The sequence below is a fragment of the Crinia signifera genome, chromosome 7 (assembly GCF_055691185.1).
Source record: "Crinia signifera chromosome 7, ASM5569118v1, whole genome shotgun sequence".
Taxonomy (NCBI): Eukaryota; Metazoa; Chordata; class Amphibia; order Anura; family Myobatrachidae; genus Crinia; species Crinia signifera.
Window position 1 is genome coordinate 111,834,695 of NC_139223.1, and position 13,933 is coordinate 111,848,627.

The window sequence follows — 13,933 nt, forward strand, 5'->3', positions numbered from 1 at the left end:
GAACATCAGAATAGATAAATTAATAATTATTCTGCTTTTAACATTAAATTAAGTGTCAGAACCATTATGCTGTGTGAAGAGGACACTGGTGCTGAGAAACCACTACACGAAAGAGTGTTAAGATTGTCCAATGAGTACTTTTCTTATATATGGGGAGTTTTTACATTCCACCAACTGTACAACTGTATACATTATGATCTTGTTTTCATTTCCTTTTAAAACCACATTGCTCTAAACATTTTCCACCGATCACACATTTCTCCCTCACGTGGGTTTCAGATGCAAATCCTGGACTCTCCAGGATGCACCAGATGTAACAACCCCCAAGCAGACCTATACAGTATCACTGCTTCTGGGCTTGCCCGCTGGTGAAGAAATTCTGGACCGACGTCCATGACTTCGCTAATGAGCATTTGGCAAATTACACTCCGCTCACCCCAGAATGGGCCATATTTGGTATCCTCCCAGAAGAAATTAGAACCCCTAAACCCATAAAAAAATTAATGTTAGCAATTTCTTCGGCTGCCCGCAAAACGATCCTTCAAGTATGGATCCAAACCTCCCCTCCAGCCTTGGCAATGTTCAAAGATAAACTGTTTTTTATTTTCCACATGGATTGGTTGGAGGCCTTCCTCCAAAAGGACTCACGTACCAAACAGTTCTTTGCTACCTGGAACAGCTACATGGAAACTTTACCCATTTCAACCAAGCAAACTCTTCATCAATGTTTCAAAAATACCCGCTGGTACGAAGAACAGTTGCTACTTAATGATCCTCCGCTAATACTAGAATAAGGGGTTATCCTACTCCGTTGAATTCAATATTTTGTACACTTTATAATAATGACAAGGAAACTTGTGAATACTATGTAACCCAATCTCACCTTATGTATCTGTAAACTTGATGTCTGAACCACATGCCATAATGCACAGCAATGTATCATGTTTTGAATTGATGCTTTGACATAATAAAAAGTTTTGAAAAAAAAAAAAAAAAAAAAAAACACATTGCTGGGACAACATTACATTACTTTTGCACAGCAATAAGGCTGAAAAAAGTGTCAGGACAAAACTCCCTATCTATAATCTACAACCCCCATTGAAGTGGAACAGTTTCAACATCCCAGACTGCAAATACCTGGTTTTCAAGAATTTCAGACATATCACAGGGAAAGTCCTACATGATGGAAAGGCAGATCTGGACTAATGGGGGGAATGTACTAAGATTTGTATTCTACTTCATATGTGATGTTGCTATGGGCAACCAATCAGATCCTGTCTACTATCTTCTGGAGCAGGCATGTCCAAACTTTGGCCCTCCAGCTGTTGTAAAATTACAAGTCCCATTATGCCTTGCCACAGTTTTGCTGTTAGGGAATGCTAAAACTGTGGCAAGGCATGCTGGGATGTGTAGTTTCAGAACAGCTGGGCGCCCGCAGTTTGGACATGCCTGTTCTAGACGGTGCTAAATAAATAAGTAGATTCTGATTTGTTGCCCATAGCAACATCACATGTGAAGTAAAATACACATCTTAGTAAATTTCCCCCACTCTGTCTTAATAGTATAAAATGCCTAAATTTGCCACTGTGCATGTGCTATAGGCAAAACTCGCCATTTGATCTGATTATTTTAAGAATAAGGGAAAAACTGTAAGAAAAAATGTACTGACTTGCCATATCTATTTGGATTGTTTTGTTTGGGACACAGAGTACTCTCCAAACCCCAAACAATTACAATGTTTAAATAGCTTTTTAATAGCTTCAAAGTAATATCATGAAGCAGGTAGAATATGGCCTTGACTAACTTCCCAATAACCCCAATAGGCACGCGCGCTTGTGTGTGTGTGTGTGTGTGTGTGTGTGTGTGTGTGTGTGTGCATATACAGCAAATGAATGACCACATTTAAACATAAATTGAATTTATTCTAAAGCAAACTCAGGATTTTTTTTCTTTTCTTCTCATTTTCTTTTATAGCAAATTCTATCACATACATGTTAATGCAACAAAAATTTTAAAGGAGACAAAAAAAAAAAAAAAAAAAAGGAAACCCAAAGAACTTATCTGTACAATTGCCATGATACACGGGAAAGTGAAAATTGAGATATAAATACAGAGATGTAACATGACCAAAAAAAATAAAAATAAATCCATGCATATTAACCAAGTATTCATTAGTTTGTAACTTGTGTCTTTAGCCTCCTCCACCCCAACACAATGGCGAGCCCCTGATAAAGATCTGAGATCTCATCAGATTACACATTGACAGTGTCTAGAAATAATATACAGGGCTGCTGCTTGCAATGCTACTATGCTCGTTAGGGGAGAGTTGTGATACATAGTACTCTCAAGACGTGTTCAGGCTGTTAGTAGGCAACATAAGGAAGTTCACCCAGAATGTGAACCTGGCAAATGAGAGACATGCCTTCAATATTTATGCACTACAGTATTTTAAAGTGGGATGGTGGGTTTAGAAGTGGTTTCCTTTTTTAGTTTTGTGTTGAAATAATTTCTCAGTGATAAAGTGTTCTCAGAAATAACTGCCAGCTGGTACCGGTGGTCAGTTAGACGGCATGAGGTTAGCACTCCCAACACCTGTGTGTTTCTCACTAGGAACCATTTAATTGTTCTCAGACTGCTGTCGTTCGTTTGGAAGGAAAGGAAATCCTTACAGTGTCATACAGCTATTTAGACCAACACCCACAAATATATGCTGTACATACATTTGGAGCATCTGCGGATTTGAGCCATAATGGTTATTACTGAAAAAGTATCCATTTTCATCATTACAGACATTGGATCTTTCCTCAAGAATTGGTAGTATGGATTAGTCAGTGTTTTAATCTGCTACATGGTGGATAAGAAATAGAATAAGAATCTGTAGGACAGCAAAGGTTTAGTATAGCACCTTCACAAGTGCACATCTTCCAAGTTTTCCTTCTGGAGTGAGTGGGTAAGGCAACATTCCAGAAATAGGAAGTGCAGCCTGGAAAATAATCTCATACATACAGTGCCAATGTCTCCATCAATATGAGAAGGAAATTGTGAGGCATTCTATTTACATTGTGATTAAATATAATATAAATAAATCAAATGAACACTAAAAAACAAAATAAGAGTCTAAGGTGTTTTCATCATCTGTGCGGCAGAGTCAAAATCGGATACACAAAATATCAGAGAGGAGGAGTAAGCCCATTGGTCGGGTTAGCCACAGATGGATCAGTGTGCGTTGCTGTAGATATGCTCAGATATGGGTTTGATAGATCTGGCATTTCAGATATGCTGGAGATTGAACGGACAGGACTGGGGAGACTGGCTTACGCATACAATCACACTGATCTCTCTATCTGACTGGAATAGATCTGGAATCATATCTAAAAGTAGTGTGAGTGGGTCCAGCCTTAGTCACTTGCTTTCAATTAAAATAAAAGGAAATCTCTTCTGTGACAACTGTGAATATTTTCCATTGGTTTATATTGCGTCTAATCTGCACAAATAATGCTACTATATTATTTATTTTCTTATTGTGCTTCTTAGGTAAAAATTGTAATACTTAAAATGTCACAGCTATTCTGAATAACTTTACTGGTAGCTCATTCCTACTATAGCAACGTCATGTGTGAAACCCTTAAAATAACCTTTACCTTTATAAGGAACATCCAATTCAGAGTGTAAGACTTCCTCATACCTAAAAGATCATATATTCTAAATCACTGGGTAACTTAAGCATATGTTCACAGAAGAGTAATGGCAACCTTCCAGCATATCCACCATTTAGACAAGTTTAAAAATAAAAAACAAATCCCTCCCCCTCATCCAAAAAAAATTAAAATAAATGATGTGCTTAAAAGATATACGGTAACATCCTCATACTGTACTCCTTGATAAAATGCTCTTTACGTGGAAGGCCAGATGCAGCTGCTGACCTGTCAGTCCTAGGTTCACAGCACTGATAATTTGACACTGAGCTGTGGATAATGCAATGCCAAGAAAGGCGGGAAAGGAAAAAGGATCAAATTTAAATAACAACATAATTTCCACTTGCTGAATGTGAAATCGTTTTAATGTGTGCAGCTAAACACTGTGGAACCAGCTCCCTCTAAAAGGGATATTACCAGCAGCTGTAAAATTATTTTGCTGAATATTTACAAAATAAAACAGCATGTAACAAAAAAAATAATAATAATAATATTTAGGGGCATAAACCTTGGTTTGCTTGTAAATTCTAAAGCCAGTTCAAATTCAAAATTTTCATATTCCTAATGGGAATTTTTTTAGTTGCACCAATTAGCCACAAATTTCTGTGTACATTCAATTCCAAAAGCAACATAGAAAAAAAAAATTCACATACAGTTTTGTTAAATAAAATACTGATTGCAACAAATATTGGGAGGTGCATTTCCAGAAAAAATTAGAGAGGCACCGCTGATCACTTCTCCTCGCAGCTCTAGATGGGGCTGTTTTCAGGAAATAACAAATGGACAAGAGAAACACCATTTTCTTGACTAATGAAAACCTTTCAGCGCTGGAATCCTCGCCAGCCTTTCCAGTGATGAAGTAGTTGTTTCTATTAGTGTTATTAATAAATGGTCCGCCACTGGACACACCCTGTGTAGGGGAAGTGCTGGCGTGGTCTCCGCTGACACTTTTTAAAAGCCTCCTAGGACAGAACCTGCCCACTAACTGTGCGTGGATACATCCGAAGAGGAGCTGCTGTTGCTGTTCGTCGTCTGAGCTCTTTTAATGTACAAGTTCAGAAGTTTCATCTGGGAGGGGGAAAAGAAATCAGCCAAATTAGAACATTAAACCTAAACTGTTTGCAAGAAATCTTTTTTTTTGTTAATGGTACCTTAAGGCCTTGCTAATGTGCACACTGATATGATGCATTCATACATGGGTTCATAAATGCACTTTAACACCTATAGTCACAAAATTCTGGAAGCAAATGGAACTTGACATAAGGGGGCAGATGTATTAAGCCTTAACAAGAGATAAATGCAATGGTGATAAGGAGAGATAAACATCCAGCCAATCAGCTTCTTACTGACATTTTTCAAACACAGCCTGTAACATGGCAGTTAGCAGGTGATTGGCTGGACGTTTATCTCTCTTTATAACCCTTGCATTTATCTCTTGTTATGGCTTAATACATCTGCCCCAATATCCGTAAAGTGGCTGTTTCGCATCAGAGTTGTCTGCAGCATGTGTTTACTAATAACCTATAATGTGTCAAAATTCATTTTGGGCATGGGTCAATCAACCAAAGGTCAACATGCATTGGATGGACCTCTGAAGGCTGACATGTCTTAGGTCGTCATGCCTAAGGTTGACATGGATGGAAGGTCGACACAAGCATTAGCTCAACACAGATTTTTGCATCCGCTGGCTACGCTCGGCACACTATTCTGTTCTTCCTCCACACCCTAGTGGATGGTAGGGTATGAAACACCGCCTGTCGGCTTAAAAAAGTGAAAAACCCGTGGCGACCTGTTGACCTAGCCATGGTCAACCTTCTATCCATGTCGACTATCAGTGGTTGACCCAATGCATGTCGACCTTTGGTGTGTCGACCCGACAACGTATACCTTACGCGTAGTATATTATATAATACTAGCACTGTCCAAAAATAGCTGAATCCACTGTATGGGTACTTGTATATTATCACGGCGCCCGTTAAGTACTTTACTTAGTGTCCTATTCACAAAAGGTATATCAGGTACTTGTGTAGTTTCGCGGTTGGCATGAAAATTGTTATTTAGCACACCTCCACTATTTCTTAGCACACTCCCACTATCCATGACATCCCAAAGTCTGGCTAGCGCAGCGAGCCCCGCGAGGGGATGCGGTACGTGTCCTCCCGGCCTGTTCATATGCCAACTTTCCACGTCAGCGAGGAGTTGATTTTATAAAGTGTGGCAAGCGTAGCGAGCCACCGAGCCCAAAGCATGGTGAGTGCAGCACGCCCCACGAGGAGAAGCGGAATACACGTGAAGTAATCCACTGCGCTCGCCACGCTTCAGGCTTGTTTTCCGCGTCCCCTCGTGGTAATCCGTGTCCATTCGCCACGCTTCAGGCTTGTTTTGCACGTGCGCTCGCCACACTTTATAAGATCAACTCAACACCGACATGGATAGTGGGAGTATGAATAGGTCGGGAGGACGCGTATCGCGTCTGCTCGCCACGCTTCGGGGTGATGTGGATAGTGGGGGTGTGCTAAATCGCATTGCATCGCATGCGGTAGTATAAGATTTGCATGCAATCCGCGGGCAGTAACGCCGTGAAACTACACAAGTACCATCTCATTGCACGCAAATCGCATGCGATGCGACTACACCAACCACGTTGCACAGACGGGTGCCGTGATAACATGCAAGTACCGAGACAAGTACCCTTTAATATCTCCATATTCTATATTCCACTTTGCCATACCATTGTTGGCTTAAGAAGTGAGAGGTAGAGATATTTTAAACTACAGTATGACTGGGATTTTCCCCAACCCAGATTAGTCATGTGCAGACATTACAGAAAGTCAGTCAGAAGTCAGGGTACTGTTTGCAACTAGTGACAGATGTGGAAAGAGAATGTTTGAACATGATGAACTTGTATTGATTAACAAGCACTTTAATGGGGAGTTGTGTTTTTACCTTCTTTATCAATACTGTAGTGTTTCTACAAACACACTGTTATATTCCAAAGTACATTTCTGTGTAGAAAAGGTCTCTTTATGGTGACATGCCATGGATTGTATTTAAACCAGTTAATTCAGTCTTATACATCCATTTTGTTTGCAGTTGAAACACCTTAGTCACATGACATGTATGAGCAAATATATATTTTATTCCGCACATTTATATTTATGGTACTTGTGTACTAGCACGGCGCCCACGATATTAGGTCGCATGACATATAATCGCATCGCATGGCATACACCCGATGCACTGCGATGAGATTTTAAATTGTATAAGCCCCCTATACAATGTTTAATTGTATAAGCACCCTAATGGGGGCTTACAATGTTAAATGCACCCCCACTATGAACCCAAACCCGAAGCGTGGCGAGCGCAGCGAGCCCGTGAGGGGCGGCGGTACCCGTCCTACGACCGGCGTGGAGGTGACTTTTATATAGTGTGTCGAGCGCAGCGAGCCACCGAGCCCGAAGCGTGGCGAGCGCAGCGAGTCCCGCGAGGGGCCGTGTATTACTTTACATGTATTCCGCGTCCGCTCGCCACACTATATAAAATCAAATCCATGCCGACGTGGATAGTGGGGTATGAAAAGGTCGTAGGACGCCTACCGCCGCCGCTCTTCAGGTTGGCGTTGATAGTGGGGGTGCCATTAGGGGTGCTTTTAACATAGTAAGCACCCAACACGTTTAATTAACTTATAGGGGCCACTTAACATGGGAAAACCCTTTAGGGTGCTTATACAATTTTCATATGAGCGGCTCTTTATTATGCACGTGCACTCATTACACATGCACAAAGTGAGAACTACTAGGTCTCATTAGGCACTGGGACTGCCTGGAGGCTAAATAACGTTTAAGAGGCATTCCCACTGCCTCTTAAACGTTATTTTAACGTGTAGGACTCTGCTTTAAAAACGGGTTGAAATACCATTTAGCTTTAAACGGTATTTCAACTCTGGCACTTTCCCACTGCAGCCTTAAAACGGTAAATTGCGCTGAAAATCGGCAATTTACCGTTTTTTAGCTGCAGTGGGAAAGGGGCAATAGATTAACAAGTGAGAACGTTTGCTGAATGCTGACAGGGGAGAAAATCTGACAAAACAAGAAAATTAACAATAATAATAAATTAAAAAAAACTAATAATAATAAAAAGCTCTGGATAACATGTCCATAAGTTTCCACAGTGAAAAATGTTGTGTGCTATTTAGGGCTTGACAAAACAGTAAAATACTTGCTTTTTAAACTGTTTATCTTATAACCACCTTTCACCCCTTGCAAGATTTCACTTACAATAATATTGATGTAATAAAGGTTTTTATACCTTTTAGGCATTTAAATCTCACTCTGGCCATTAACCAGAATGTATTTATCCTTACCTTGCTGCCTGTCAGCTGTGCAAGATAAGGTTTCAGCTCTTCTCCAATCACTGAATAAATTGCTACGAGACAGAAGACACTTGCTTTACGGACACTGCTCTCTGTATTATCGTAGCCCTAAAAAAGAAAAAAAAAAAGAAATAAGAGAAGTCTAAATGTGAAAACTTGTACAAGAACATGGTAGATATCTTACCAATCGTATTACATTTTTGTAACTACGAGGGGTTTTGGGATGCACAAAAAGAATTTTATTTACAAAAAATTTTCAAGATTTTATTCGCTAAAGCAGTCTATGCAAAGCTGCAGTTATGTCTTTTACATGCTGGATGAAGATGTCACAACTCAAAATTAATCCCATATATGATTTATAGAAAAATTGTTGCAGTGGGGCCTGGACTGGACTGTATGACTGATGACCAAACTTCTTGATGCATTCAAGGTCCAGAAAATCAACAACGTTCCTTAACTTTGTGGGCAGGTGCATTGTCGTGATGGAGAACACCTTGAGTGTGAGTTCTTGGACACCTCATGGAAATGACTTCCAGCAGGCAATAGAACCTTGACCAGTCTTGGCCACAAAAACAGCCACCATCTTCTTAGCTACACTGTGCTTTTATTGGGAATTCTGTGGCAGCACACCACTAACTAGGGTCCACTGGACCAACTATTGTTTGGTCTCAGGGGCGAAACTGTAGATATTTATTTATTAACAGTTTCTTATATAACGCAGCATATTCCGTTGCGCTTTACAAAAGGAGACAGTGATACAACAAACAGGGTATTTACAGACCGTCAAAAGGTAGGAGGGCCCTGCTCGCAGGTTTACAATCTATAGGTATATGATTCATATCCTGTTCGAGTCAGATAATGCACATGGCAAGTTTTTGATGGCATATCAAGCAGATGGACCCAGTCACCCTGATGTCCAACTGAGCTATGGCCCACAGGGCAGAAATGTTATCAATGATTATGGACAAAGGGTGATTGCAGTGCTCTTGGTCTTCCAAGAACGGTCTGCTGTGCTAATATTCTGTAAACCACTCAAACATAGTGGTTCAATAGATCGACAGTATAACGTTAGACAGTCAATAGGTTGACCCCAAATGGTCAACAAGAAAATTTTTAACATTTAACCATATCAACGCCAAATTAGTGAAAATATGTAACCTTGCGGATTCACTTCGCTTGCCACACTTTGGGCAAGGTGCTTTACTCTGCTACTACAGCGCTCAGCACAGGTTACTACTTCCAATAATAATCCATGTGTATAGTAAACGAGAAAGAAGTTAAATAAAATTTCTAAAACCTTTGGCATGTCAACTTTTAGCACTGCCTACCTTTTGACCATGTCAACCATTAGGAGTCAACCTATTAGTCAACCTGCCCCTAGAGGTGGTGCGCCAGTGTTGAACAGCTGGATGCACCACTAGTGCACACCTACTTATCGGTGGTGTGCCCGGAACTTTTCCAGAAGAGCCCACTCAGCTCAGCCATACTACCGAAGGAGTTAATTTTCCTATATTTTGCTATTCTGTAAGTTAGCAGGGTTCAGAACTGGAATGGAAAGATAAACGGTACTGGTTTCCTAGAACGGCCACAATCGGGAGTAATCGTGTACCTTAACTTACGGTACACGATTAACGCGATGGATCAGATTTCATTTGAAATCAGGTCCATTTTGCCGGCAAAGGAAAAATCGGGTCCATCGCGTCGGTCGCATGCATTAACATGGCACACGACACGACCGACGCGATGGACCCGATTTTGCCATAGGGTTCAATGTTAAAATATTTTTAACATTGTAATCGCGTTCATCGCGTCGGTCTTGTGCTATTATAATGGCACAAGATGCGATGGACGCGATTAAGCACATTTTACATAGCTAACAATGGGAAATGGGCCAATATGGCCCATTTCTCATTGTATATGCCCCCGTCATGCCTATAAATGAATGCCCCCCCCCAATTGACACCAACCCGAAGCGTGGCGAGCGTAGCGAGCCCGCGACGGGCGGCGGTACGCGTCCTCCGACCTTTTCATACCCCTACTATCCACGTCGGCGTGGAGTTGAGAATATAAAGTGTGGCGAGCGCAGCGAGCCACTGAGCCCGAAGCGTGGTGAGCGCAGCGAGCCCCGCGAGGGGACGCGTATACCTGTGAAGTAATGCGCACCCCGCCCTCTGCGATCACCACGCTTAGGGCTCGTGGCTCGCTGCGCTCGCCACACTTTATATTCTCAACTCCACGCCGAAGTGGATAGTAGGGGTATGAAAAGATCGGAGGACGCGTACCTCCGCCCATCGCGGGCTCGCTACGCTCGCCACGCTTCGGGTTGGCGTCAATCGTGGGGTGCAGTTCACAATGGGGCCATTTGGGGTCTGGGGACAATTTTACATTGAATCCAATGTAAAATAGGGTCCCAGGGACCCTATTTACATTTGATTCAATGTAAAAATCAGGTCCATCGTGTCGGTCGCGTCGCATGCAATGCAACCAACTCGATTTTTCCGACCCGATCAAAATCGATGTGGCCGTTCTAGGAAACAAGTACCAAATAAACTATAAAAAAGTCCAATTTAGGCAGGGACTCCCATTTCAGTGACCTCCCTAGGAAAATGATGGCGACACTGTAATGTATGGGAAACCTTAAAGCTGTGATCCTGTACAGTACACACTTCGTCAAAGAGGTTCTCCAGTTGAACTGAAGAGGGAAAAGAAAGCTCTTTATTTTCTTTTTCAATAGCCATACCTTCCTCTGATTAGTCTCATCCAGAGACTAGTATACCTCTGGAAGCTGCCCTGGTAAACCCCTGGAAGCTGCCCTTTCCATAGTCTACAAGTGGGAGGAATAGGACCCATGAACCACTATGCCAGGCCCTGAAGCAAAGCAAATTTGTTTAGTGCGAATGAAGCGGAAGGGGAAAAAAATAGGATTTTGGGTACCTACCGGTAAATCCTTTTCTCGTAGTCCATATGGGATACTGGGCTTCACTACTATGGGGATTGAGACCTCCGCAGGAGAGACAGGCACATAAAAGAACTTTCAGTGTGGGTGCACTGGCTCCTCCCCTCAATCTCCCTCCACTAGTCAGTTAATGCAAAAACTGTGCCGAAGGAGAGCATGTGAGGAGTATGTGATAATGTATTGTGGTGAGATTCATCCAGCACACCCAAACGAACAAAAAACATATAAAAGAGGTGAATCCTAACAACTTAAGAGGACACCTGTAACTAGAACAATCTATAGTCATATTTATCCTATAGAAAACAAGGCAATAAGCCTAACCATAAAGTAAGTCTGACAGCAGAAAAAGCCGCACTGAGGCGGGCTTCCAGTATCCCATATGGACTACGAGAAAAGGATTTACCGGTAGGTACCCAAAATCCTATTTTCTCTACCGTCCAATGGGATACTGGGCTTCACTACTATGGGGAGGTCCCAAAGCTACCAGAACGGGTGGGAACGTGCGGATTCTGCTGTAGAACCGCATTCCCGAACTGGGAATCCTCCCTGGCCAGGGTGTCAAACTTGTAGAACTTCACAAATGTGTGTTGCCCTGACCAAGTTGCGGCCCTGCATAGCTGCATTGCCGACACCCCTCGAGCAGCCGCCCAAGAGGTACCTACCGTACTGGTTGAATGAGCCTTTACTGAAAAAGGAAGCGACAAACCAGCTGATGCATAAGCCTGCTGGATAGTACATCTTATCCACCTGGCAATGGTACGCGTTGAAGCAGGTAAACCCTTCTTCTGCGCATCATAAAGCACAAACAGGCTGTCCGTCTTACGGATCCTAGCTGTGCGCTTGACATACCCCTTAAGGGTGAGAACCACATCCAAGGTATCTGGTATATCTGGGTGTGTCGCGCTAGAAGGAACCACAATAGGTTGGTTTAGGTGGAACCCTGACACCACCTTTGGAAGGAATTGTGGTCTAGTCCTGAGTTCCGCCCTATTGTTGTGGAACACAAGGTAAGGGCTCCGACAAGATAAGGCCCCGAGCTCGGACACCCTCCTGGCCGAAGCTAGAGCCAGCAAAACAACCGTCTTCCAAGTGAGGTGTCGCAGCTCAGACTCTTCCAATGGAACAAACCGGGCTGATTTTAAGAAAGTAAGAACTACTTCCAAATCCCATGGTGCAGTGGGAGGCACAAAGGGGGGCTGAATCCTCAGCACCCCCTGTAAGAAGGTTTGCACTTCCGGCAAGGCCGCAATCCTTTTCTGAAAAAACACAGATAGTGCAGAGATTTGGACCTTTAAGGAACCCAATCTGAGTCCCTTATCCAGGCCAGCCTGAAGGAAACGTAGCAGACTGTTTAATCTAAAACTGGCCGGAGGCAAGTCATTCTTCTCACACCAGGCAATATATCTGCGCCATATTACATGATAATGAGCAGCCGTCACCGGCTTCCTGGCTTTTATCATTGTAGTGACGACAGAGGGATGGAGACCCTTGTGGACTAAGATCTGCCGCTCAACCTCCAGGCCGTTAAACGTAGCCGCTGTAAGTCCTGGAAGACGAACGGGCCCTGGAGGAGCAGGTCTTCTCTTAGGGGCAGACGCCACGGGTCTTCCACTAGCATGGCCTGAATGTCCCCGTACCAGGCCCTTCTTGGCCAGTCTGGTGCCACCAGTATGGCCTCCGTCCCCTGATGCCGGAGCCGCTTTAGCACCCGAGCCAACAATGGGAGAGGTGGGAAGAGATACACCAATTGGAACTCCCAGGTCCAGGTGAGAGCGTCCACCGCTATCGCCCCTGGGTCTCTGGTCCGTGCACAGTACATTGCTACCTTGTGATTCAATCGTGAAGCCATCAGGTCGATCTGAGGGAGCCCCCACAAATCCACTATGGCATTGAACACTTGAGTGTGAAGGCCCCACTCTCCCGGGTGAAGGTCGTGACGACTCAGGAAGTCCGCCTCCCAATTGTCGACCCCCGGGATAAAAATGGCAGACAGGGCCTGGACATTCTGTTCCGCCCAGGACAGAATTTTTGACGCTTCTCTCATGCAAGGCATGCTCTTGGTACCACCCTGCCGATTTATATAGGCCACAGTGGTGGCATTGTCCGACTGGACCTGGATCGCCTTTCCCTGTAACAATGGAGCTGCCTGTAACAGGGCATAGTAGACCGCCCTCAACTCCAGCTTGTTGATATGAAGGCCTGACTCCAGTGGAGACCATCGACCCTGTAGGCGGACTCCCTGTGTCACAGCTCCCCAGCCCCTCAGGCTGGCGTCCGTGGTTACCAGAATCCAGTCCTGGATCTGGAACCGTCTGCCTGCCAACAAATTGGATGAATCTAGCCACCACTGTAGCGAGATCCTGGTTCTTGTTGCAAGGCCAATCCTTCTGCGCATCTGCAGGGGGGAGCCGGACCATTTTGTCAGAATATCCAATTGAAAGGTCCTGGAATGGAAGCGGCCAAATTGTATTGCTTCGAATGAAGCCACCATCTTGCCTAGAAGCCGGAGGCAAAGATGGATCTGTACCAGAGGTGACTGTAGGACCTCCCTGACCAGCTGTTGTATTGCAGTGACCTTTTCCATCGGCAGAAAAACTTTTTGTTCTGATGTATCCAGGATCATGCCCAAGAAAACCATCCTCTGGGTTGGAACCAGCGATGATTTGGGCATGTTTAGGATCCACCCGTGGTCTCTTAGAACCTGTATGGACAGATAGAGAGCACTGCTTAAAGCCTCCGCCGACCCTGCTTTTATTAGCAGGTCGTCCAGGTATGGCACTACATTCACCCTTCGGAGCCTGAGTAGTGACATCATTTCCGCCATTACCTTTGTGAAAACCCGCGGGGCTGTCGACAGGCCGAAAGGTAACGCCCGGAATTGGTAATGGTCGTTCCCCAAGGCAAACCTGA

At 43.7% G+C, this 13,933-nt stretch overlaps 1 protein-coding gene across 1 annotated transcript in view; it reads right to left on the reverse strand.

Annotated features, from left to right (window-relative positions):
* Positions 1–1,901: 1,901 nt before the first annotated feature.
* The window catches only part of CLASP1 (cytoplasmic linker associated protein 1), a 321,194-nt gene continuing 309,162 nt past the window's right edge, over positions 1,902–13,933 (reverse strand). The window contains exons 40-41 of the mRNA XM_083153636.1: positions 8,059–8,175; positions 1,902–4,763 (exon numbers count right to left, since the gene is read on the reverse strand). Coding sequence (XP_083009762.1) covers positions 4,677–4,763; positions 8,059–8,175 — 204 coding nt within the window. The 3' untranslated portion in view covers positions 1,902–4,676. The remainder of the gene's footprint in view (positions 4,764–8,058; positions 8,176–13,933) is intronic.